The sequence below is a fragment of the Oryctolagus cuniculus genome, chromosome 7, assembly GCF_051225735.1.
Source record: "Oryctolagus cuniculus isolate XC-2025 breed Fujian yellow rabbit chromosome 7, ASM5122573v1, whole genome shotgun sequence".
In the NCBI taxonomy this organism is placed as follows: domain Eukaryota; kingdom Metazoa; phylum Chordata; class Mammalia; order Lagomorpha; family Leporidae; genus Oryctolagus; species Oryctolagus cuniculus.
This window is the reverse complement of record NC_142873.1, coordinates 76,119,339-76,144,868: the sequence shown is the minus strand read 5'-3', so window position 1 is coordinate 76,144,868 and position 25,530 is coordinate 76,119,339. Positions and strand designations below refer to the sequence as shown.

Sequence of the window (25,530 nt, the reverse complement as noted above, 5' to 3'; positions counted from 1 at the left end):
GAACAAGAATGATAAGGCCCCTGGTGGCACAGAAGTTTATATTCTAATGAGAAAGACAATAAGCATGTTGAACTCCACTTCCGATGTTTGACCATTGACAATTTACAATTCCTACTTGTCAGTTTCTCCTTCTGCCTCACCTCTGGGCAAGCAGGCAAGAAGACTTAGCTATCCACTCTTTTTGTATTGGTGGGGGCTGTTCAGACCATGGCAACCCCAGCAGTATGCAGGAGAACTGCAGCCCCAGCCCCACCCACAACCACAATGAACCCAAAACTATTCACTCTCCCTTCTTTCAGGCCACTTTGAACTACTCTTGCAGAAAGCCTCAGCAGATGACTTAACACACTTTTCTGGATATCCTTGTGCATGTAGCATCACTGTGGACGTCTCAACCAATTTGCTGCTGGTGGTCTAGCTATTGATCTTGCACTGGGAAGTGTCCTAATCCATTTGGGATGCTATAGAAAAATCCTCGGCCCGAGATGGATGTTGCGATGCAGCAGGTTAAACTGCTGCTAGGGACAGCCCAATCCTATACTGGAACGCCTAGGATGAAGTCCTGCTCCCCACTTCTGATCCAGCTTCCCCTTAATGCACCTGGGAGGTAGCAGATGATGGCCCAAGAAGTTGGGTTCCTATCACCCATGTGGGAAACCCAGATGGAGTTCCAAGTGCATTGTTTTGGCCTGGCCCCGTCCTGGTTCCTGGGAAGCATTTCAGGGAGTTTCTCGTGTCCCCTTATTTCTCTGCCATTTTGCCTTTCAAATAAATAAATAAAAAATACCTTGGTGTGAGTAGCTGATAAATAACAGAAACTGTTTCTCCCAGTTCTCAAGGCTGGGAAGCCTGGGATAAAGGCACTGGCAGTTTGGTGAAGGCCTGCCCCCTCATGGAGGAGACCTCACTGTGTCCTCACCTGGTGGAAGGGGGAAAAAAGCTCTCTTAGGCCTCTTCTTTTTTTTTTTAAGATTTTTCATTTATTTGACAGGTAGGGGAGTAACAGAGAGAGAGAGAGAGAATCTTCCATCTGCTGTTTCACTCCCCAAGTGGCCGCAACAGCCAAGGCTGAACTGGGCTAGAAGCCAGGAGCCAGGAGCTTCATCCAGGTCTCCCCAATGGGTGCAGTGGCACAAGCACTTGGGCCATCTTCCACTGCCTTCCCAGGTGCATTAGCAGGGAGCTGGATAGGAAGTGGAGCAACGGGGACTCAAACCAGTGCCCATAAAGGATGCTGGTACTGCAGGCTTGTGGCTTAGCCTGTTGTGCTACAGAGCCAGCCCCCATCTCAGGGCTCTTTTAAAAGGACGCTCATCCTATTCATGAAGGCTCCATCTCATGACCGAGTCATCTCCCAAAGTCCATACCTCCCAGTGCAATCACATTGGAGATTAGGTAGCAATGTATGCATTTTGGGGGACACGCATATGACAATCACAAGACACATGTAAACAAATAAACAAGGTGATTTTAAAAATGTATGAGAAAAGTAAACCAAGACTATGAGAAGAGAATAAGTAGTGGTGGTGATCAGGGGTTAGGGAGAGGCTGAGCTCTACAGAAACAGAGCAACTTAATCTCCCAACCCAAACTCAACTTGATGCAGGGGGGACTGCCAGCTATCTCCCAGGGGATTGTCTCTTTCTTTATAATAAGAAAAGAACAACAACAATACTTCCTTTCCTCCTCCATGTTTAGCGGGCTGTTTGGCATCTCAGATTGGAAATGACTTTGTCCTGTTTCTCTTAGTACCTTCGAGCAGTCATGGAACTGACTTCTAGCGGGTGGGAGGGGCTGGCTGCCTTTATCTTGCAAAGATGTAGACTTCTGGCTGGGTTTCAGGAGCAATTCCCCCACGACAGGACTGTGTGAATCAACCCTCTGCAGAGCAGAGCCACAAAGTGGCAGGAACCAGGGTCTGGACACTGTGGAGCGCCACAGCTCTGCCGGCTTCCACACTCGATTTTGCAAGAGAAAAGCATTTGCATCTCGTTAAAGCCACTGCAGTGCAGTCCTATGCTTTCTCACCTGAATTAATGTGAGTCACACAAGTATTAAACATACTGGTTTGGAACCTCTGGCTCCTCACAAGCTTTGCCAACTCGCTTCACTCTATTTAGCCCGGACTTGCTTCTTTCCCTTCTGTCCTATTTCCCCATTATTTCTGTCCTTGCTTCTTCAACTAAGCATTATGCAAAACTCAAATTTTTTATATATTCTCTACTGACTACATTGTAAGACAGCCTTTTTAAAAAAGAGCCTCTAAAACACACAAAAGCAGGGAGAATGAACTACTAAGTCCTTATGTACTCAACACTCAGCTCCACCAGTTGTTAACTGGACTCAACTTCAGCCGCACCCATCTCCCAGCCTCTTCTCACTTCCTACATGATGTTGAATCAAATCCCAGACCTCATAACTGAATGAAATTTCAGAAGCAGGTGAATATATCGTCTCTACCCTTCTAGATACAAAGCCAAATTCCTAACATCCAATTTTCTTCTTGGTAAAAATAAATAAATAAATAAATAAATATTTCAAAAAAATTATCCTTTCCCCAACCTCTCCTGATATGTTCATCTTCCTCCTCTACTCTTTTGTCTCTCTCTCTCTCCTCTTTCCCTTCCTTCCTCTTCCCTCTTTCCACTTTTTAAAGTTAATTATTCTTCTTCTTCTGTGATCCAAACTAATTTCCCCATTCATAGTTGCAGTTGCTTGATACAAATCTCTCCATTTTTAACCACAAGAATATGTTTTGTGAAAATGTCAGAACTTACCCATTTATAGTCCCTTAATGAGTTTGGAGAAAGGGATTTTTTAACAGGTCCCACAGTCCTGGACCCTACCTCAGGGAATGGAAACTGACTACACTATAATGCACAGTGGGGAGACATAATCAATGAAAAGACTCCATTCACAGTGGCAACTGGAACTAAGTTGTGCACATTATTTTAACTGGACCAAACTCTAAAACCCAATGACATTGAAGATGTATTTTTAGACCATTGATAAGGCACTGGGCTTTTACGTCAGTGGGACTGAGTCATGGGGGTGGTTTTCCAGAAAGCAGGCTGGGATGGTTTTGAAATTGCTAGTGTGCACAGGAATTGTGCACAGGCAGAGTGCATCCAACATTCAGGAGGGAAATACAGATAACTTGGACAAAATGATATGATCTCAGAGTCAGTGTCAAATTCTCATGGATTTTGCTTGCTTTTTTTCCGATATCATATTTATGACTTGTACACTGTAACAGAACAAGAAGTCCTAGACAAACAGATAGCATGGACTTGGGTACTTTGGGACACCTACTATGTTCCTCGCATCACAAACTGATTTCTTCCCTGGGAAGTTGTGGGAGGTTTGTGTACCCACCCATCTCTCCATTGCTTTCACCTATATCATGATACTGAACTTTACCTAGCAAGGGACTGTGGTAATTCTTGTACCCTCAGCCTGGTAAAGGAACTTGTAACTGCTGAATTTTGCTGGGCTTACTTGTCTAGACCGACTGGAGCCTTGAAAGGGAGCATTTTATTTCTCTAGCTCAAAACTCAGCTTGCAGGTCTGGGCCAGCAGTCAGAGAGGGCCCAAGAACACTTTGTGAAGTGAGGAAATACAGAAATCCTTTGACAGAACCGAAGCACAGCTTCTTGGAGTTCGGGTTTACTTAGGAAGTTGGCATTTATTGCCTCTTTTGGTCTCTACTCTTGGTGGTTCTTGGAAGTATTTTTATTTGCCTTGTAGATTTAATGTGATCATTTTCCTTATCACATCCCAGTGCAGTGTCAGGGTCTTTGGGGTTTTCAACACAACAATCTTCTTTTTTTCTTTTTTAATTTATTCTTTTAAGGAATACAAATTCCATAAGTACAACTTTAGGAATATAGTCATTCTTCCCACCATACCCGCCTTCCCACTCACACTCCCCTCCCCTTTCCTAGTCTCATTCTCCATTAAGATTCATTTTCAATTAACTTTGTACACAGAAGATCAGCTCTATACTAAGTGAAGATTTCAACAATTTATACACACACACACACACACACAGAGAACTAGTTTTACAGTTAACTTTCATAATACAATTCATTGAGGACAGAGGTCCTGCATGGGGAGTTAGTGCACAGTGACTCCTGTTGTTAATTTAACAATTAACACTCTTATGTATGATGTCAGTGACCACCTGAGGCTCTTGTCATGAGCTGCCTAGGCTACGGAAGCCTTTTGAGTCCACAAACTCCATCAATATTTGGACAAAGCCATAAGCAAAGTAGAAGTTCTCTCCTCTCTTTAGATGGCCACTTCCTTCTGCTGGGGTCTCATTCACAGAGATCCTTCATGCAGATCATTTTTTGCCACAGTGTCTTGGCTTTCCTTGCCTGAAATGCTCTCACAGGCTTTTCAGCCAGACCAGGAAGACTTAAGGACTGATTCTGAGGTCAGAGCAACACAACAATCTCAACCTCTCCAACTGCTGTTAATGTGCTAATGTGTTCTCCTTTCTATGTTCAAGGGGGTTTTGCCTTAGAATTTCAGGCTTATAGGGCCTATGTCATGGTGCAGCAGGTTAAGCCACCATGGAAGGTGCCACCATCCCATCTCAGCACTGGTTCCAGTCCTGTGTGCTCCACTTCTGATCCAGTTCCCTGTGAATACCTCCAGAAGAGCAACCACAGTGGAAACCTGGATAGAAGTCCTGGCTCCTGGCTTAGGCCTGCTCCGGCCCTGGCCATTGTGACCACGAGGGAATGAAGTAGAGGACGGAAGATCTATCTGTCTCTTTCTCTCTCCCTCCCTTCCTCCCTCTCTGTAACTCTGCCTTTCACATAAATAAATAAATCTTAAAAGAAAAATTTCAGGCTTAGTGTATTAAGTCTACTCACTACTCACGAGAAAGTGAGCAGTGCTGTTTATCCACAAATATTAAAGAATGGCTCCTGGGTTTTAGTTGAAGATGTAAGGTTTCAAATGATGCAGAAAAACTCCATGTAAAGTAGTGCTCTAGGCAATCGCACCCTGCTGTGTGTGTGAAGGGGGAGATGCCGGAGGAGGCCGGAGTTCACACAGCCACTACCTTTCACTGTGTAGTGTTTTCAGTAGTCTGTGAGTAGCAGAAACCTTATTACATGAAGGCAGACTTTAGAGAGTTGACATGTAGCTGGTATTTTCAATAGTGTGAGAAATATCAAGCTGACATTATGCTGTCTCTGTGATGAATGCTGCAAATGCCAGGGTACAGGGGCTTATTCATGGGACTCCAGTGCCTCAGGATAGTGTCAATTTAAAAGACATTCACACAGACTTCTTTATTTAAACATGTTAAATGAAGGATGAAGAGCAGGTTCAGAAATCAACAGAGAAAGGAAGAACAGAGGAGCCATATTGACATGAAAATTGTAAATACAGTAATTGTTTGCTGTAGGTTTACATCAATTTCCGGGCACCCCTGGCGGACCCTGGCGTGCCTGCCTCCCCAACACTTCCGCCAAGCTGTCACCTTGCTGTGCATAGTATTTCACTATCAGTTATGTTGATTTTGGAAAATTAAAAATATTCTAAGAACTCTTCCATTAATTTGTAGTTTATATTTAATGAATAAATCAAATAACAAAATTAATATTTTCCCACCACTTTTAAGAGTAACGTTGGACTTCAAACTAAGACCAAATAACTTAGGAATATGTTAAATTAAAAATTTATTCTTAAAAAATTTATTCTTTTGTTCACTATTCTCTCAGTTAATGATGGATCTGAATGGCTGCTATTTTGGAAATAACTCAAAGGAGTTTTTTTTTTTTTGTTTGTTTTTAAACAAATTGGTCACATCAGAGATAATTATGAGTTTAAATAAACCTTCTCTTTCCAATTATGTGCACAGCAGTGCTGCTAATTACTTAGGGTCACTGAAATCCCATGGCATCCTCAAACCATTCTCTCTGCAGGCCATGTTGTCAGATTTCCTTTCTATTCTCGGAAACCCAGTATCATTTCCCTTTTCAAATCCCTCCACACCCCCCCTTTTTTTTAACCACAGTGAGAATGATGATGATGATGTAACATGGATTTGGAGTCCCCAAATCAGCCAAGTTTGTTCTTCCGGCTTCCACAGGTCAAAATCAGGAGAAACTGAGTAGCCACTTTGATTTATCGCTTGAAATACTGTTTTTGATATAAACAAAATTACGGGACCTCCCGGAGCAGGGCCAGCTGCTTTTAGGGCTGCAACATTTGAAATCGGTACTTGGGAAGAAGGAAAAAAAAAAAAAAAAAAAAGGATAAGCCACGCACGCTGGAAAGCAGGAGCTCCCATCAGCTCGGGGCCACGCCTGCACACGGTGGGTTTCCAGCTCTGTAACCCTATTAGCATGGCTCAGATCCCTCCACTCAGGTGCTGGGGTCCAGGAGGCTCATCTTCACTTTAAGCTTCAAGAGCCACAGTCACACACACTCATTGTGCTTTGCACGCATTGAGTATGACAAAATCAAAAACTCAGAGAAAGCAGCCTTTACTCTCCAGGACACCTCCTCCCCGCAACCCCACCAGGGCCAAGGAGCACCGCCGGCTGAACGCACCTGAGGAATGGGGGACGTTAGGACTTGGCGCACAGCTGCCCAGGAAGTCCAGGGCTGTCCCTTTTGCACCTGTTAAGGTTCCTGAGCCGGGACCCCCTCCAGGGCTCCAGGGCTCCAGGGTCTCCCCAACGCTTAGTGCAACCCCCAGCGGACAAGGGTCCATCTCATCTGCTGCTCATTTATTTTCCCGTTTGTTTTTTCTCTCCTATCCACCAAGTTCCTCTGGACCCTTGAGTCCCCAGCCCAGCAGAACCTAGGCAGGGCATGGGTCTGGGGGGTGTGTTGCAAGCATGGAGCTGAGACTTTGCTGGGAGACCTCTCTCGGCAAAGGAGAGCCGCGAGCGAGCCAGGCGATCTTCGCAGACCCAGGTGTGGGGCTTCAGAACTCACAGAGAAAGCCCAACCCAAGGGGCTGAAGCTAGCGTCTGGAGTCCGGAGCCGAGGTCTGGGGCGGGGCTTCTGAACGTGGCCGCCCCGCCCCCGTCGCCGGCTGCGGTGGCCAGGGGCGCCCCCCCGTGGCCGCTGGGTCGCACTGCTCAGGCTCGCAACGGAACGGGAAGTGCCGAGCCGGCCGGGCTGCGCGGCCATGGCAGAGTCGATGCAGGAGGAGCTCTCGGCCTTGGCCGCGATCTTCTGCGGGCCCCACGAGTGGGAGGTGCTGAGCCGCTCAGGTGACTACCCTCGCGCGGGCGGGACGAGGCACCCTCCGGACGGGGCCTCCCTCTGCCTTCGCCTCTCCACCGCTGAGCGTGGGCCCGCAGCCGGGGGCGCGGAGAGTCAAGTCCGGAGGAGGGATGCGCACCCCGCGGGGCCTGCAGCGGCGTGGGAGCAGGCTGGAGGGGAGGCCCGTCTGCTTGTCCTGCGGGTCTCACCTGAAATGGAGGCCTCTGGATAGCCCCTGCCCGCCCTGAAGTCCAGCACTCGCAGAAGGCTATGTGTCCTTCGTAAGCACTGTGCGTTACGCCGTGGAGACGGTTTTAACTCCACTAGTATTTGTGTACACAGTAGAGGTTTGTTGAGTGACTATTTTGACCCACCTGGTGCTCCAGTCCAGCCTGGTCTGCTTTGCGTTACCAAGTAGATTGCCTTGTTCGTACTTGTCTAGTGGGCGGGAACCGGGCTGCCGGTCACAGACTTTGGGGGGCGCCTTGATCCTTAAGCCCACGTGTGTTGAATTCTACAAACCTTGACCTGCATTGCCCTTTCGTGTAAGAGCTGATGGTCCAGAAAGGTTCTTTTGACTCATTTTTTTAATAGTCTGTTCCCATGAGAAAGTACAGTGATGCAAATAGTTCTGAACTTTATTTAGCTTTCTTTTGAAATTTATTTTTAATTTTTAAAAAAGATGTATTTATTTAATTGAGAGGCAGAGTTACAGAGAGCAGGAAGGACAGAGAGAGAGCCTCCATCCACTTGTTCACTCCCCAGGTGGCCACAATGGCTAAGCCTGGAGATCAGGAGCCAGGAGCTTCCTGCGGGTCTCCCACGTGGGTGCAGGAGCCTGAGGACGTGGGCCCTCCTCCACTGCTTTCCCAGGCCATAGCAGAGAGCTGGATCAGAAGTGGAGCAGCTGGGACTCCAACCTGGCCCATATGGGATCCCCCCACTTTCAAATATACTCTGCATTTGAGTAGGCATGGTATGTATCTTCTCATGTTGAAACCGGTATTGAAATTGTCCTTGTGAGCATGAATTGACTGCGCTTTAAGAAGGCAGTGTGCAATGAGGAGAGCCCCTGTGACTGAGAGAGTTCCCCAGTGTCCCTGTGCCATTATTCACCCACAGAGCAGGAGCTAGCCCCTTGTGGCGGGTTTCTTCTTGCAGTCACCGTGCATACACGTATACCGACTACTGTTACGTCCCAGGTACTGCAACCCTAGCCCTGTTCTTTCCAGTGCCCAGCCTGGCTTAGAGTCCTTTTAAAAAATTTTTTTTTAATTTTTAAAGATTTTATTTATTTATTTGAGAGGTAGAGTTACAGACAGAGAGAGGGAGAGAGAGAGAAAGGTCTTCCATCCTGGGCTGATCCAAAGCCAGGAGCCAGGAACTTGCTCTGGGTCTCCCATGCAGGTGCAGGGGCCTAAGGACTTGGGACATCTTCTACTGCTTTCCCCTTGCACATCAGCAGGGAACTGAATCAGAAGAGAAGCAGCTAGGACTCCAGCTGGTGCCCATGTGGGATGCTGGCGCCGTCGGTGGAGGATTAGTGTACTACACCACAGCGTCCTTAGAATCCTCATGGAAGGGTTTACTGAGCGTCACCTGCCTTGTGTCTGGATAGCATTCCTAATTGCTCGGCATCCCCCTCCCTGTCTTGGACACTCTTCACATTGGTAACTGCTTCCGCCCGAGGCAGCTATTTGAAGACATCATGAGTTCTCCGAAGTTCCTTTATGATGGCTCAGTTGGGAGCATCCTGGAACCATGGGCCTGCACTTTCCCCTCACACCTTATAGAGGGTGGTGTGGTGGCGGCCTGGCTCTGGAGCACATGGACTGAGTGTGAAACTCAGCTGCTGGGTCGGAGAGACCATACCAAAAAAAAAAAAAAAAAAAAAAAAAAGCTTAGAGTAGTTTCTTAGTATTGTGAACAGTGTGGACCCTTTATCTGCTGCTAAATTGAGCGTGGATTTGAAGCCAGGCCTCGTAATTAATTTAATTCAGTGTTCTGGCATCAGTAAGTAATTGAATTATAAAAGAATTCAGTGTAACAACTTAGGGTGTCTTGTTGCTGAGCGGTTTCTCTGCAAGGTAGAGCAATTTCAGTGGTTGGAATGGGACGATTTGATGCTCGCAACTGGGAATTAAGGGTCAGGTGAGGGTTTCTCTACAGACCGCAGTGAGCGTGTGCTCACTGTCAGTGTATCTCGCAGGGTCACACTGAGTCCCACCCGTTCCTTCCTGGCCTCCCCCAGATAAGCACTGGAGTCTGGAGACCATTTAGGCGGGATGGCACTTCTGGTGACAAGAAAGTCCAGGAAGGCTCAGGCTGCTGACGCAAGGGTCCACGGTTAAGGGCGTCTGATCAAGGAGGCTGAATAATCGGAGTCTGTTGTAACTGGATTCATGAATGCAAAGAATTTGAGGGGCTTTATCTACATTTCTGTCTTTATAGAAGTAATAGTAGGCCAGCGCTGCGGCTCACTAGGCTAATCCTCCGCCTTGTGGCGCCGGCACACCGGGTTCTAGTCCCAGTCGGGGCGCTGGATTCTGTCCCGGTTGCCCCTCTTCCAGGCCAGCTCTCTGCTGTGGCCCAGGAGTGCAGTGGAGGATGGCCCAAGTGCTTGGGCCCTGCACCCCATGGGAGACCAGGAGGAAGCACCTGGCTCCTGCCATCGGATCAGCGCGGTTTGCCGGCCGCAGCACGCCGGCCGCTGCAGCCATTGGAGGGTGAACCAATGGTAAAGGAAGACCTTTCTCTCTGTCTCTCTCTCTCTCACTATCCACTCTGCCTGCCAAAAAAAAAAAAAAAAAAAGAAGTAATAGTAAACTCACAGTAAGAGGCATCTTTGGTAATCACTTCTTAGCAGTGGGGATTATGTAAGTCCTCACACTGCTGTGTGTGACTGAGGCTGCCTGTAGACCTACTCAGGGCTATTCTGTCCTACCCGGTGCAGTCTGTGCAGGTGCCAGCTTCGGTGTAGTCGCTAACCATGTACCTGGTAACTGTAAATACATCCTACTTGATGAAGCCTACTCCTGGCCCCGGTTTTCAGACCAGGTAGCTGATGCTCCAACTGGCGAATAACCAGCAGGCTTCCAGAGCACGTGGGCCTTCACATTGCATCACGTTCCTGTGTAGAAATGGGGCTGCTGCATCAGCAAAACTCTCCTTAGAGAGCAAGGCAGCCCTTGTCCAGAAAGCAAGAGCAATAACACGCGTGCAGAGAAAAGGGGTGGCTGTACCCAAACCTGTGCTCAGAACAACGCTGAAGGGGTGTGTGAGTGTGTGTGCGTGTGTGCGCAAACCCAAAGGTGCCTGAGGTTGATATGTTATATGTGTGTATTTTCCTGGTGGGAGAATTGAGGGTCATGGAGAGCATCTTTCTGTAGTCAAAGCTTATTGAATGCAGTTGTGTTTCTGTAAATCATCTTGCAAATCCCAAAGTTGCAAAATGGGAGGTGGTGGAGAAAACCTCCTGAGAGCTAACAGGCTTGCACAGCGATTTCAGAGTGAGTTGTGCTAATGTTGAGATGGGATTGGGCCCTCCTGCACCATGAATTGTGGTGATCTCACGTTGGCCCCTCTGAATCTTCTCGGCTCTGTTTCTTGCTGCCAGTACTCCGCTCATCTCGGCAACACCCATTCAGCCTTGAAACTTCATTTCTACAGGAGGACACTGCCGGTTTTAGCTTCATTTAGTTTTAGTTTTTTTTTTTTTCCTTCTGTGACCACATTTTAAGAACATGTAAAATCCAGCTGACGTGTAAAACGGGCACTTATGTGTGCAGCCTGTGGCAAGCTGCCTGGGGTGCAAGATGAAAGAAACCCCTGTCCCAAGCAGGGGGCAAGGGTGTGGGGGCTTTGGCGTGGGCTCCTGCACAATGGCTTACTTTGAGGACTGCATTTAGTATGTGGGTGACTTCTTTTTAAAGTTTTTTAACTGACAGAAAGGTTTGTACATATTTATGGAGTGCTATGTGATATTACAGTACATGCATACATTGCGTAACATCCAATCTGGGTAAACATATTGATTGCCTTGAACATTTACCATTTCTCTGTGGTAAAAACATTCAAAATTCTTTCTTCTAGCTTTTTAAAAGGAACATATGTGGTGCATTCTCATTATTGATAGTCACCTTCCTGTGCTGTAGAACATAAGGACTTCTCACTCCTCTCCAGGTGTGTCTTAGTGCCTGTTAAGGAATCCTTCCTTATCCCTTCCTCTCCGCTAGTCTCCTTCGCTTCTGGTACCCAACATTATAATCTCAATTTCTATGAGATGAACTCTTTCAGATTCTACCTATGAGTGAGATCATGCAGCTCTTATCTTTCTGCACTTGGCTTATTTTATTTAACGTGATGGCCTCAAGTTCTGTCCATGTTATTGCAAAGGACAAGATATCATCTTTTTTTTAACTGTCTGGGTAGTATTAACTGCATATGTGTACCACATTTTAGCCATCCTTTAGATAATGAGCACTTAGGTTGCTTCCATTTCTTGGTTATTGTGTAGTGAAAATGGGAGTGCAGATGTCTCCTCAACAGACTGATTTCATTTCCCGTCTAGGTACCCAGTAGTGGCATTGATGGATCATGTGGTATTTCTAGTTCTTAGATTTTTGTGGAAACTCCATCCTGTTCTCTATGGTGGCCGTACTAATTTACATTCCCACCAGCAGTGTGTAAGAGTTCCATTTTCTCCACATCCTCACCAATTTTTTTTTGGTTCTTTTTTTTTTAATAGCCAATCTAACTAGAATGAAAAAATATCTCATTGTGGTTTTGATTTGCATTGCTTTGATCATTAGGGATGTTAAGCAACAGGATGTACCTGTTGGCCATTGTAAATGATTTCATAATGGATTCTAAATGCATCTTGAAGAGCCCATTCTCTTATCTTTTATTTACCTTTTTTAGCAGCTTTTATTGCTGGAGTACATTTATTGAGTTTATTCTGTGTGTTCTAGACTGCAGTAGAATGAAATACTAAAAATGTATTAATGTGGAATTTGGTATTCAGTTCAGTTGAATTTCTGTTGTCCAGGGTGGTTAGGAACCTAATTGCTTTCCTGTATTTGAAATGAAGGATGGAATTTGAAACCAATTTGAGTTTGTGTTTTAGTTGTGAAATGGATACACTTAAAAGGCAGACTGGCTTAAAAAAAACACCTATGAGTATGTATATACATATACATACACACACGTGTACACACACATATGCACATATAGACTTCAACCAGAGGGCCAAATGTACATATTTTGGTAGAGTCTTTAGAATCGATGAAAATAGCCTTGCAACTCAGGACAATTTTAGTTTCCTAGGGCAAGCATAAGTTTTCTAGGGCATAGATGTTTATGGAGAATAATGAGTTAAACTTAATAACTTGAGTTTTGGGGGCCAGGGTGGAGCAGAGATTAACATCAGGTTTAGAGCACCATTGCTTTCCTGTTAATTGCTCTGTTTTTGAGCTGTTAATAGCTTTCAAGCAGTTAGAGGCAACTTTGTTTTCCTTTTTATTAGGCAAAAAACCAAACCAAAACAAAAAACCCTAAACCAAACCAGACCAAAACCTCACCAACAGAGATCATATTTATAGTGCATGTGTTATGTGAACATTTCTAAAACCAAAATCCATTTCATTGCTTGTACAAATTAGGGCCAAGGAGCAATGAAGGAGTAAGATATGTCGATATTCTAGAGTTTTAGGGAGAAAGTGAGTTTTTAAAAGAGGGTGTAACTTTATTACCACACTAAGTAGCAGCTGACTGCTGTCTGTTACTGGGCATCTCATTTTCTTACAGAGATGGCTTTTTCTGTAATTTTAGTTTGCAGCTACAGTGGGTGTGTGAGAGACAGGCGTTCACCAAGAACATTGATTAGGCAGGATATTAATCCTGGCCAACTCTTCAAAGAATTAAAGTAGTTTTTCTTTTCAACATACATCGTAACTAATAGTTTCACCATTTTTCAGGGTGAAAGTCAGGATTTCCTCTCATTCCTGTTCAGTTGGCTGACAAGGATCAGAAAATAACTGAGAAAAAAAATGAAGATTGGGAAAGATTTGCGTGGCCAGCTTGAAAGCCTTTTCCAACTGTTTTCCTTAATGTTTTATCTCCATTTGTTCCCTGCACTGGGGAGGAATAGATGAGTATCGAAATGAAAGTGCTTCAAAAGTTTGTGGGAAATATTTAATGAAAAAGTAACTTGGTTTAGGTGCCAATTGAAATCCATACATAGTTTTTCATAATAGGCATTTTCACCACAGAAAGCAGCCTAACTCTCTCATTGCAAGATCTTCAACTTAATCAGGTGTGTAAAGGCCATTTACCTGGGCACAGGCTGTGGGGAACAGGGCCTACACATCTTTGGGTCATCATTGAGCCTCATGCAGGTGCCACGGATTTCTGCACTTGTGAGATCTGTGATTACCCCCTATTAGCTGCATAACCAAACAACACAACAGTTTCTTGTACTCCCCACCTTGTTTTTGTTCAAAAAGAACATTGAGATATTTTAGGGGTCAAGACAATGTTGATTTAGTTCAGCCACAATAATTCAGGATATGAAATACCATAAAATAAATTCTGAATACCATGAAAGTCATAAAGTAGGTTTTAGATCAAGTGCCATGGAGGGTTAAAGGCTGCATTGGAAAGACAGGGCCTTCTTAGAATCCATGATGGCAGGAGTAAGGACCAGAGATGGGGCCCTGGAGACTCTGTGGAGGACGTAGTACAGAGTGGGTTAGCTGGAGCCAGGAGTGAGGAGACAGGAAGTAGGGGTAGGTTGTAGGGTCTTCAGTGTTGGCTGGAGCAGTCTCTGATTCATTTGTTAGCCTGAGAGAGGCCCTTGGCCCCTGTGATGGGCTCAATGAGGGTCCCAGAGATAAGCTGGTATGGGGAGAGGCAGGTGATGAGGGGGCCACTGTTGCAGGAACCAGAGAAAGGCTTGTATTAGGAGAGTGGGGTGGTGACACAGAGGAGAGAAACGGTGCAGAGCTGACTCTGGGAGTTTGGCCATTGGATGTTCAGTGGGAAGCAAGTAAGGGGGAAAGCATTTGAAGGTGACTTTAAGGCTGCTAGCCTGGGTACCGGGAACAAGGAAGTTGCTCATGGACTTGGGCCTGCTAGAATGTCTCGGGGTTTAGGAAAAGAAGGCAAAGCAGGAGCTGCAGGGAAAGAACCAGGATGATGTGGTGTCTGGGAGGTGAGGGATGAGTTTGCAGAAGGAGCCCAGTAGAGGTTCAGCTGGTGCAATGTAGGTGCTGAGGAAGGGTCGGGCTGGGTTAGAATCCCTGAGTGTAGCTGTCTCGGGTGTTCCCGAGCTGCCCTCCTAGGCAGGGATTTGCTAGAAGGACTGGCAGAGCTCAGAAAAGCTGCTCCACTCATGGCCGTGGTTTATTGCAGCGAAAGCATACAGGTTAAAATCTGCAGAGAAAATGTGCTTGGAACAAAGTCCAGGAGAAACTGGTAGCCAGCCTCCAAGTGAAGTCCTGCAGACCTGCTTACTCCTCTTAGCGATAGTGTGCGAGGGACAGAGTGTGAGCAGTGTTGCCAACCAGGAAAGCTTGCATGAGCCTTGGTGTTAAGTTTTTACTGGGGCTCCGTCACACAGGAGTGTGGGGCCTGCATGGCTGCCTTGAGCCACTCAGTCTCCATCCAGCCCCTGCTGACCATAAATCACAGTTAGTACCACCCATTTAATTAGGCTGGCATAATGTGGCTCAAGACCCCAGGCATACAAAAAACACTCTTGTCAGGCAGACTATTACAAGGACTTTGAGCTCAGCTTTCGGGAGCCAGCCGAGGTCCAGCCTTGAAATGGGGCCTCTCCTGGGAATGTGCAGGGTTTGAACAACCCAGGCCTGCGGAATCATTTCAGTCCTGCACAGGGGCAATGAAGAGATCACTGGTAACATTGAAGAGAGGAGCTTCAGAGAAAAGAGATATTAGAGGCCACAGTGGAAGTAGTTATGGAGATTTTTGGTTTACAGGGAAATGTAGGCAGGTGATAAGAATTATATTTTAAGAAGACCGAGGAGCAGGCATCGTGATGCAGAGTTAAGCTGCTGCTTGGGATGCCCACATCCCGTGTTGGAGTGACGGGGCTCAAGTCCTGCCTCTGCCTCACACCCAGAGATCTACGCCTGCAACAGCATGGCCAGGCATGTGGGGTGGGCCTGAGTGGGGAGGCCTGCAAACAGGTGGATGTGTTCCGGCAGAATCTTTGCCAAGAGGCTGAGGAATTCCTCCACAGTTTCCTGCCACAGAAAATCATGTAACAGAAGCAACTCTTGTAAGAGGACTCCCTCCATGTGGGTGGCTGACCTGACCTCCCTCCGGGCCTCACTGCACGTCCCCATCCCAGACACCCCACCAAGGATGAGGAGATGGAAACAGATAACCAAGAGAGGAAGGAACACCCTGAGTGCGGCTTTATTCCTGGGAATGGGAAGCTCTTGGCTCTGCTTGCTTTGGTTAAGCCAAAAGTCTGGACTCTCAAAGAGAAATGCATTCTGGTGAACACATGGGTCCAGCACCTGACCCCCAAGATCGAGGATGGAGATGATTTTGGGGTAGTGATCCTCCTGGAGGTGCTAGAGAGGATGAATGTGGCGAAGACCAAAGTGGAAACCTTCCAGACAACCATCTCCAAGAACTTCTTAGGACGTGGGGATGCTCTGGCCAAGGCCTCCAAGGAGACCCATGTAGTGGATTACTGGGCCTTGGTACATGAGTGAGACAAGGTGACCTATGGGGCACTAAGGGCCGTGATGCTGGACCTGAGGGCCTTCTATGGTGAACTTATCATATTATTAGCAGCAACCTGGAGAAAACTGTCAACCCAAAGGGTGAAGAGAAGCCATCCATGTACTGAGCCCAGGCCTACAGGGAAAATAAATGACCTGACCTTTGTGTGAAAAACAATGTGTTAATGTGTACCCTGGGAAGTGGCAGATGATGACTCAAGTACTTGGGTTGATGCCGTCCACTTAGGAGACCTGAACAGAGCTTGTGGCTCCTGGTTTCAGTCTGGCTCAGCCCTGGCTGTTCTGGGCATTGAGGAGTGAACCTAGGAGATGGAAAATACCTTCCCTACCTCTCTCCCTGTCTCCCTCTCTCTCCTCTGCCTTTCAAATAAATAAAAATAAATGTAGACATTTTTACAAAAAAAGAAGATTGAGAATTCAGGGACAGAGAAAGAGATCTATAGACTGAAGGAATTCATAGCATGAGATTTTTTCTTTTTTTGGAAGCAAAGAGGAAAATACTTGGTAAGCAGAAGAAGAGGAAACATTAGCGGGAGAGATAAAAAAATGCAAGCAGGAGGGAACAGACAGTGGTTGGAACTGTGCCCTAGAGATGGTAGGGTTTCCTATGGAAGGCAGAAGGCACTTCTTTCTGATCCAGAAGAGAAGGCAAGAGCGCGGTGGTGACAGCATGTATGTATTGACAGCTGGTTGGGCAGTGCCTAAGCAGCCGGGGTGACTGCAGCTGCCAGGTCACTGGTGGACTTTCATGGATTCAGCGAGTCAGGAGACAGGGAGTCCCGGGGCGCTCAGACAGACTACTGCTCCATGTGCAGCAGTCAGCGTGAGCCTTATGCTCCCAGTGATCCTCCTTGTCGTCCAGGTCCCGTGGGGAGGTGGAAGTGGGCCCACAATGGCTCTTTGTGCTCACAGTGGCTCTTTGTCACAGCTGAATAGCGCCCGTGCTTAGGAGCCCTGTAATCCTGTAAGGGGACGCTGGCCATTCTGCTCAACCTTTGACCTGAAGGAGCGTGTTGCATTTATAAAACTGGTCAGGAGACACACCTGCCCTCTGACCTGGAGGTAGCTCTAGCTTCCAAAGCTGCACTGCAAACACGCTTGCACAAAGCTATCCGTGCCCTTTGCGCAGAGGATGGTCAGAAATGCCAGACCTTTGGAGAATGATCTCTGAACACAGACACATATGGGGAGTTTTTAGGTGTGGAAAGTCGAGGAAATCACTCAGGATATGTCTTTTTCCTCAGAGACTGGGGTAGTGGCTTGGGCATAGGAGGTAGTCAGACCATGTTTGTTGACTGATGAATGAATGAAGATCTTTAAAAGTTGGCCCTCATCCATGAGAGAGTCTGGACTCGTAGAGTGATTACTGGAAATTTTGGCACCATGATCCCATATTATCTGCAGATCTATTTTCAACACTCATTTCATGCAGTGAGGCAGGTTGATCCAATTGACATTTAGGGAGCCTAATTTAACAATAAAATATTTTTTTTTGAAAAGGGGAAGTAAGGGGCCGGTGCTGTCGTGCAGTGGGTTAAGCAGCTGCTTGCTGTGCTGGCATTCCATATGGGCACCCGTTGGAGTCCTGGCTGCTCCACTTCCAACCCAGCTCCCTGCTAATGTGCCTAGGAAAGCAGTGGAAGATGGCCCAAGTCTTTGGGCCCTTGCACCCATGTGGGAGACCTGTAAGAAGCCCCTAGCTCCTAGCTTTGGACCAGCCAACTCCAGCCATTGTGGCCATTTGGGGACTGAACAAGCAGATGGAAGATCTGTCTCTCTGACTCTCTCTTTCTAACTCTGCCTTTCAAATAAATAAATAAAACCTTAAAAAAAAGTAAAAAAAAAAATAAGGGACGTAACTGGATGGAGGAAAGATAGGTTTTGAGAAATGGGATCAATTTTAGAAGAATGCACCAAATTAGGTTTGGCACATTTTTCTTTCTGCATTTTAGTTATGCAATACAGATTTAAATGATACCGTTTTCAAACGGTCTTCATCATGGTGACTGCCTGTGTTTCTGAGTGGTGTCCTAAAATAGTAGTTCCTTGCAGCTGGTACTGAGGAGTCTATTAAGGAAAAACCATGTGACAGATGTGCTTGGTCCTGCGTGAATCAATGTGACAACAGCTTTTTTACACGTGGAATCAGAGCGCTGGACATCAGGGTTAATGTCCCGTTAGGCTCCTTAAAACCGGGGTACCTTCAGGTTGCAGGTGTTGAGGCTACTGAGCAGCAACCCAAGTGTGAAACAGAAGGATTTGACCGCTTCTCCTGGGAAGAATAAGACAAGGGCACAGGGAAGGAGAAGCAGGGGCACAGAGGCAAGTTCGTCTCCAAGAGGTTTGATTGCATCCAGCTCTGGGCTGCTCAGTGCTTCTGATCCGGGCGTCTCTGCCCCTGCTGAATCAATCAGCCTGACATTCTTTCAGCTTTTGGAGGAGCAGGGTGAAGTGGTGTGGAACACATCAGAGGGGTGAAGCCGAGCGGGTCTGAGAGAGAGCAGAGGAGTTTGCCTCCTCTCCTGTGTGTGCTGCCCCGTTCTTTTTAGGGAGCCAGATGATGTCCACTCACGTTGGCTGCCTTCAGCCTATACTGATAATCACGCATTGTAACTGAGAAAAGAGAGGGGCTGGGTAGGTCTCACACCATTATTTCTCTGTGCAGGGTCAGTGTTTGTTTTGACTTGAACTTGCCACAACGTGACCTTCAGAGGTCATGCCCAACTTTTAACTAAGAACACAGTTGATAGCCTTATGCCCGGTGGTCCTTTGGAAGTTTGTAAGCGTTAGTTTCTAGAATTGTCAACTAAATCTGGCCACAAAAGAATCATCTGATGAAAATCCTTCCTGGGCCAGCGCCGTGGCTCACTAGGCTAATCCTCCGCCTTGCGGCGCCGGCACACCAGGTTCTAGTCCTGGTCGGGGCGCCGGATTCTGTCCCGGTTGCCCCTCTTCCAGGCCAGCTCTCTGCTGTGGCCAGGGAGTGCAGTGGACGATGGCCCAGGTGGTTGGACCCTGCACCCCATGGGAGACCAGGAGAAGCACCTGGCTCCTGCCTTCGGATCGGCGTGGTGCGCTGGCCGTGTCGGCCATTGGAGGGTGAACCAACGGCAAAGGAAAACCTTTCTCTCTATCTCTCTCTCACTGTCCACTCTACCTGTCCAAAAAAAAAAAAAAAAAAAAATCCTCCCTGGTAGCTTCATAAGTAGTGAGCTATAGCAGGTGTAACTACCAGTTATGTCCCAGGTGCCGATGTGTGTAAATGTGTGGAGATGTGTGTACGGTTGAAGGAGATCATCTGCACAGCTTTGTTAGTGGCTTTTTGTTTTTTGCTTTTTTTTTTTTTTTTTTTTTTTTGGTTAATAGCTGAATTTTTTTTTTCCTATGGGGGGAAAAAACATTGAACTTGCTAGTGCCTCTTCCCATTGACTTGTGCACAGCTAATGATGACTTTTGGGTGCCTTCCAGAGACAGATGGGGCCGTGGTCAGAGTCCGCACTGAAGCCGAAGGACTGAAGGGTGTGCACGTGCCCTTGGAGCTCGTGTTCCATTTACCGGCTAGCTACCCTCTGTGTCTCCCTGGGATCTCCGTTCACTCCGAGCACCTGACCAGGACCCAGTGCGAGGCTGTGAGAGGGAAGTTACTGGAGCGAGCGGCGCAGCTCGTGTCGGAGCCCATGGTGCACGAGCTGCTTCTCTGGATCCAGCAGCATCTGGGGCGCATCCTGGCCGGCCTGGAGACGAAGGCGGGCAGCCCCCAGCGCGCTTTGCCAACAAGCACGGCTGCGGACGACGGCCTGTGGATGACTCTTCTGCATTTAGATCACATGAGAGCAAGGGCCAAATACATCAAAACCGTGGAGACGTGGGCTTCAGACTTGAGGCTGACGGGAAGACTGATGTTCCTGGGTAAAATCATACTGATTTTACTCCAAGGCGACAGAAACAACATCAAGGTGCCAACAAGTTCAGTGTTGAATGGGAATCTGGCTGTTTTCTGTTTAAAATGGTGTGCCTCTAAGTGTGCTTTATAACAATAGGATAATCATTAGGATGTTTCTGCTTTCACTATTACTATGTTAATGAATCTTCAGTTCTTCTTTAAAGAATGTCTAACTCGTGATTACAGCTACAAACTTGCAAAGCTTGAAGAAGGAGTGTAAGAGTAGATTGTGAAAAATCATGCCACTTCAGGGCAGTGACAGGTTCTAAGAGACTCTCTGTGGCTTGTCTGTTTATTTCCATAGTCAGTCGTGAGCCTCAACTTTCTAAATGGACAGGAATGTATGTGCATATTAATATTTCCTTCCATAGCCAGTAGCCTGCAAAACATGTGACTCCATGGCAGTTAAAAATCCATCCTGACACGTTAATTTGGATCTATACTACACAGGAAGAGGTGCTTGTCCCTTGTAACCAAGATTTAGTGTTAGTAAAAGTAGAGTCATTAGGGCTGTCAGCTTGTCACCTCCTACTAACTTTTGCTTTCCACCTGACTTGTCTCAGCGGCTGCTTTCAAAATCGTCATCTTCAGAATTTTCCAACCTGTTTTATGTGGGACCAGATGAGGAAAACTGCTTATTATATTTTAAATATTAAAGGAGCTGCAAATCACAGAATAGTTCTTTTTTTTACTTTTAGATAGATTGGGTCAGGAATAATTATAACTGAACTCCTTTCTAACAGATTTAGCATGAACAGCCTATAATCTTCAGACTTGTAGAATAACGACCTAGTTCTTTCATGACGGGCTCTCATCACAAAACGACTTTGGCATTTGGTTAACCAGATTCATGCTGGATTATGGGAAAGAGATATAACAATAATTCACATGCGGTATGTATTCTGGGTCAGGTACTGTTCTATGGTGAGTTACAGTGTATCTATAACTGTCTGGGTAAATGCAGCTGTTTGTGGATGTTGTCACTCAGATTGAATCATCAGTTGAGAAGTATGTAGTCATATGAATAGAACTCTGCTAATGAACTTTTTAAAGAGTTCTTTTGTATGCGTTGTTTCTAAAACTTTACATAAATTTCTCTGTTGAATTTTGTTATTTTCAAAAATTTCTTAAAGTTTATTTATTTTAAAGGGAGAGAGAGAGAGAAAGAGAGAGAGAGAGAACATCCATCTTCTGGTTCATTCCCCCATGCCTGCAGCAACCAGAGGTGGGCTAGGCTGAAACCAGGATCCAGGAACACCACCCACATCTCCCACATCGGTGGTTGGGACCTAAGTACTCGAGCCATCATTTGCTGCCTCCCAGGGTATACATTGGCAAGCAGCTGGATCAGAAGTGGAGGCAAGGATTTGATCCTTGGTAGACTGATATCAAATGCACATGTCCCAAGTGGAGGCTTATCCCACTGTATCACAACATCTCTCCTTCCCCACCCCCATTATTTTATATTTTAAGTTTTCATTACATTTGAAAGACAGACATCTTCCATCTACTGGTTCACTTTTAAATGCCCACAGCAGCTAATGCAGGACCAGGCCAAAGCCAGGCCTGGAACTCAGTCTGGGTCTCCTATATGTGTGTCAGGGACTCAGCACTTGAACCGTCACCTGCTGCTACCCACGGTATGCACTAGCAGGAAGCTGGGTTGGAAGCAGAGGAGCCAGCACTCAATGCCTCTCTCTAGTATAGGATGCAGGTATCCCAAGCGGCATCTCAACTGCTGTGCTAAACACCTGCCCCAAATTTTGAGATTTGTATACTGGGATTGAGAATGTATAGGAACATATTTATGGATGTCATCAATTTGGAATGGTAAGTGCTGTGTGACTGATACGTTTATTCCCATGCTGCATTAGTAGTAATAACAGTGGTGGCTTGTGCTCTTAAATGTGCCAAAGCACTTGTATGCCAGGTACCCATCTAAGTGCTTTTTTTGTTTGTCTTTTAAGATTTGTGTTATTTATTTGAAAGAGAGAGAGAGAGAGAAAGAGAGAGAGAGAGAGAGAAAATGAGAGAGACAAAGAGATCTCCCATCCACTGGTTCAATCCCCAAATAGCAGACCAAAGCCAGGCGCCAGGAAAGGAATCCGTCTCCCACGTGAGTGGCAGGGCCCTGATTATTTGGGCCATCTTTTGCTGCTTTCCCTGGCACAGTAGCAGGGAGCTGGATCAGAATCAGAGCAGCTGGGATTCAAACAGGTACTCTGACATGGGATCTGGAGTTGCAGGTGGCAGTTTAACCTGCTGTGCCACAATGCCGGCCTCTAAGTGCTTTTTGTGTATTACCTCATTTCAGCTTCCTCATGAGGTGGAGCGTGCCATGAGTCCCATTTTATGGAGGAGATAACTGAGGCACAGAGGATTTAATAACCAGCCCAGGGTGTGATCTAGAGGGCAGTCCAGTCCAGGTTTAAACTTGAGTAGTTCCATGTCGTCACTCTTGATTCCTGTCTTCACCAGCAGGTTATTTTGCCAAACATGTGGAAACACTGTATAGCTCGTACTGCTTGATTCCAAGAGAGAGTAGTCTGCAAGCATGAAAATAAGCCTGCAAGTTTGTGGCTGCTTTCAAAGTAGAACTTTGAGACACAGAGTAAGCGACGTATTTAACATTCTGATTTCTCTTTTAGGAGTACCTGATTCTTCAGAAAACCTCCAAAGTAGATGTGGACTCAAGTGGAAAGAAATGCAAAGAGAAAATGATTAGTGTACTGTTTGAAACAAAAGTGCAGACGGAACACAAAAGGTATAATTTAGTACTATTGCAGATGGAAAAGCAACTGAATCGATAATTATACTCTGACAAATCTAGGCATATTCATGAGCTTCTCTTGTATAATGCAGGTTTCTGGCATTTGAAGTCAAAGAGTATTCAGCGTTGGATGAGTTACAAAAAGAATTTGAAACTGCGGGACTTAGGAAGCTTTTCTCCGAATTTGTTCTTGGGCTCATAAAATAAAAGGGAAGACAGGACTCTTACTAAAACAGCAGTGTTTGTTGTTGTTTGTGCACTGGGTTTTGGGAGTAGCTAATGGAAATAGTCATGCTGGAACAATTTTTAAGTTCCTCTGAATCAAAGTGAAAGGTGTCATCCTAACTTCAGGAACAAATGCCGGCTGTGTTTTACGGAATATTGAACATATAAAAACCCTGTATTTTTCTCTGTTTGCCAGGAAAGACTAGGTTCAATAGATGGACCATTATTTGAAAACAAAATTTAAAAGAAGATGGTAAATGAGCCTTTGTTTCCACGTGTAGAATTTGTTTGGAACTCTGCAGTTTTCTGACTTTTCATAATTAAATCATTTTTTAAAAGATTTGTTTTCATGTTTACATTTTCAGCATTTGATCATAATTCCTTGTCCTCCCACCCCCCCCCCCCCCAGCAATTCAGCTTATTATGTCTAGTGTTTCAAGTTGAATGTTAAGAAAAATTCCACACTCATTTCTTTGTGGGATTGTGTGTCATGTGTTTAAGTACAAACCAGGGGCTGGCGCTGTGGTGCAGTGGGTTAACGCCCTGGCCTGAAGCACCAGCATCCCATATGGGTGCCAGTTCAAGAGCCGGCTGCTCCACTTCTGATCCAGCTCTCTGCTGTGGCCTGGGAAAGCAGCAGAAGATGGCCCAAGTCCTTGGGCCCCTGCTCCCTAGTGAGAGATCCGGAGGAAGCTCTTGGCTCCTGGCTTCGGATTGGCGCAGCTCCGGTTGTTGTGGCCAATTGGGGAACCAGCGGATGGAAGACATCTCTATCTCTCTCTCTCTCTGCCTCTCCTCTCTCTGTGTAACTCTGACTTTTGAATAAAAATAAATAAATCTTTAAAAAAAAGTACAAACCAAAGAAGTTCTGTAGAACCTGATTTATAGTTTCTTTCTTTGAGATTCTAGAAGCTAGGTAGGGTTAGAGAGTTAATTTATTTATCTTCTGGATTTATAAGGGGAGAAATGTTTACACAAAATGAAACCGGCTTGCTGGATGGGGAAGATGATATAGAGATACTACTTTTTATTGCTTGTGAAATCTGTTAAAGCATAATAAAATATATTTATTATGATCTAAGGAGAGATGATGCCATAAAATAAAAACTTGCATTAAAGGTTTTGTTTTACTGTAGCAAAGATGCAAGCAGGCATTTCTATTTGAAGAAGGATAGTTGTGTGCATGAAGCCCCTGGACTTTTAAATACAAGGGGCTGAGTCATTGCTAAAGGCCAAATGAATCCCTCTCACTGTTTCCTGTGAGATCCAGTGATGTCCCCAGCCAGTTACACTGCCGGGGGAGAGGCGTGTGGAAACCACTATGACATGCTGTATCTGTGGTGGCTTAAGCCAACTATCTCATCTTCAGGCGCACTTCTAATAAAATTATGCCCACCGGTTGATGATTTTACAGACTTCTACTAATGAAGGGGATTTTGGCTTATTTTATCTTATCATTGGGTGTTTATGATTCCCCCTCCCCACCCAGAGAACTAGTAAGTGTTATATTGTTCTGTGACAGGGACATAACATGACAAAGAGACACTATCCTATTGAAATGAAAAACAGAAAATGGCATTAAAAATTTGGGGGTGGTTGTTATTACCCCTTTCATGTAATTTGTTGAACTTTTAGTGGAAAATAAAACAGTGAAAAACAATACCATTGAGATTTTGGCGATATGGTGAGACAGATTGAGGGGGGATCATGATATCATAACAAAGTTATCTCCATCAAGCCTGTAATCATAGCAATGGCAGGAGGTTTGATTTAAATTTGATCACAACAGAACTCCTGGTCCTCTGTTTTACCTTGGTTCTTCTGGTGTCTTCCTGCTCCATGCATTTTCAAACTTTCATCTTCAGATGTCACCACCTGCTGCTATAGAAGAGCCTGAATCAGGACAAACTGAATATTACTGATGGCTTTCTTCAACTTAATTATGATCCTGTCTGCTAAAATTATGTTCAGAAAGTATGGGCCATTATAACCACCATTGACGTTTGTATCACGGTGTTTCACAAATGCACACCACAATGGAAACCGAATCTTGAAGCTGTTTGCAATTTCTATGATTTTAATTTGACTGCTGGATAAAATAAAATTTAAAATTACATACCAAAAAGTTTTAAGAATCTATTTAATATTTCTTTCATTTTAGTATTAGAGGAAGAGACCTTTACTTGTTTTCATTGATATTTTTTTCCTCAGACTTTTTATTTTAAAGGTTTATTTTGTTTATTTGAAAGGCAGAGTTTGGTTGGGGTTGGGGCTGGAGCAGGCTGAGACCAAGAGCCAGGAGCTTCTTCCTGGTCTCCCATGTGGGACTTTGCTCCGTCCTTTCAGTGTGAGGAGCTTAGGAAATGATAATTAGGACTTCGGCTTTGGGAATGGTGGGCCATTTTCTCACTGAAGAAAACTAAAGTCAAAATATAAAACACATCCTCTAAAAAGTATCAAGGTCAAGCAAATAGTGAGAATTACTGGGCTAACCCTAGAGGGGAGATGAATCCAGAGAAGCAGACCCAGTACTTGGGGCTATTTTATTCCTAGGGTGCATTTGCCAGTCTGGAATTTAGCCA

The 25,530-nt window shown here is 45.6% G+C and overlaps 1 protein-coding gene and 1 pseudogene across 8 annotated transcripts; both read left to right on the top strand.

The window, feature by feature from the left end:
- The first annotated feature begins 7,058 nt into the window (after window positions 1–7,058).
- RWDD3 (RWD domain containing 3) lies at window positions 7,059–25,073 on the top strand. Of its 8 annotated transcripts, none has more exons than XR_011390144.2 (5): window positions 7,063–7,244; window positions 19,479–19,966; window positions 20,697–20,846; window positions 22,602–22,717; window positions 22,816–25,073. XR_011390144.2 is itself a non-coding variant. In XM_051856233.3 (5 exons), the coding sequence occupies exons 2-5, from the start codon at window positions 8,011–8,013 to the stop codon at window positions 22,928–22,930; spliced, it is 921 nt and encodes a 306-aa protein (XP_051712193.1). In that variant the 5' UTR covers window positions 7,112–7,244; window positions 8,002–8,010; the 3' UTR covers window positions 22,931–25,073. The 8 variants fall into 8 exon arrangements, 5 of the variants coding, with proteins under 5 accessions (XP_002715891.1, XP_069933037.1, XP_051712193.1 ...); XR_011390141.2 differs by lacking the exon at window positions 20,697–20,846 and adding an exon at window positions 8,002–8,212 and having other exon boundaries at window positions 7,112–7,244; window positions 19,479–20,019; window positions 22,816–22,956; XM_051856233.3 differs by lacking the exon at window positions 20,697–20,846 and adding an exon at window positions 8,002–8,212 and having other exon boundaries at window positions 7,112–7,244.
- On the top strand, window positions 15,194–16,246 carry LOC149125611 (proteasome activator complex subunit 2 pseudogene; annotated as a pseudogene).
- Window positions 25,074–25,530: the final 457 nt, after the last annotated feature.

Excerpts from the sequence above, each read along its gene's own strand:
- RWDD3 (XM_051856233.3), top strand. The coding sequence starts at position 8,011 with ATGGCTAAGCCTGGAGATCAGGAGCCAGGAGCTTCCTGCGGGTCTCCC. Across the intron at positions 8,213-19,478 it reads TCTGCATTTGAGTAGGCATG|AGACAGATGGGGCCGTGGTC; the intron begins GTATGTATCTTC and ends GGTGCCTTCCAG. Across the intron at positions 22,718-22,815 it reads GTGCAGACGGAACACAAAAG|GTTTCTGGCATTTGAAGTCA; the intron begins GTATAATTTAGT and ends TGTATAATGCAG.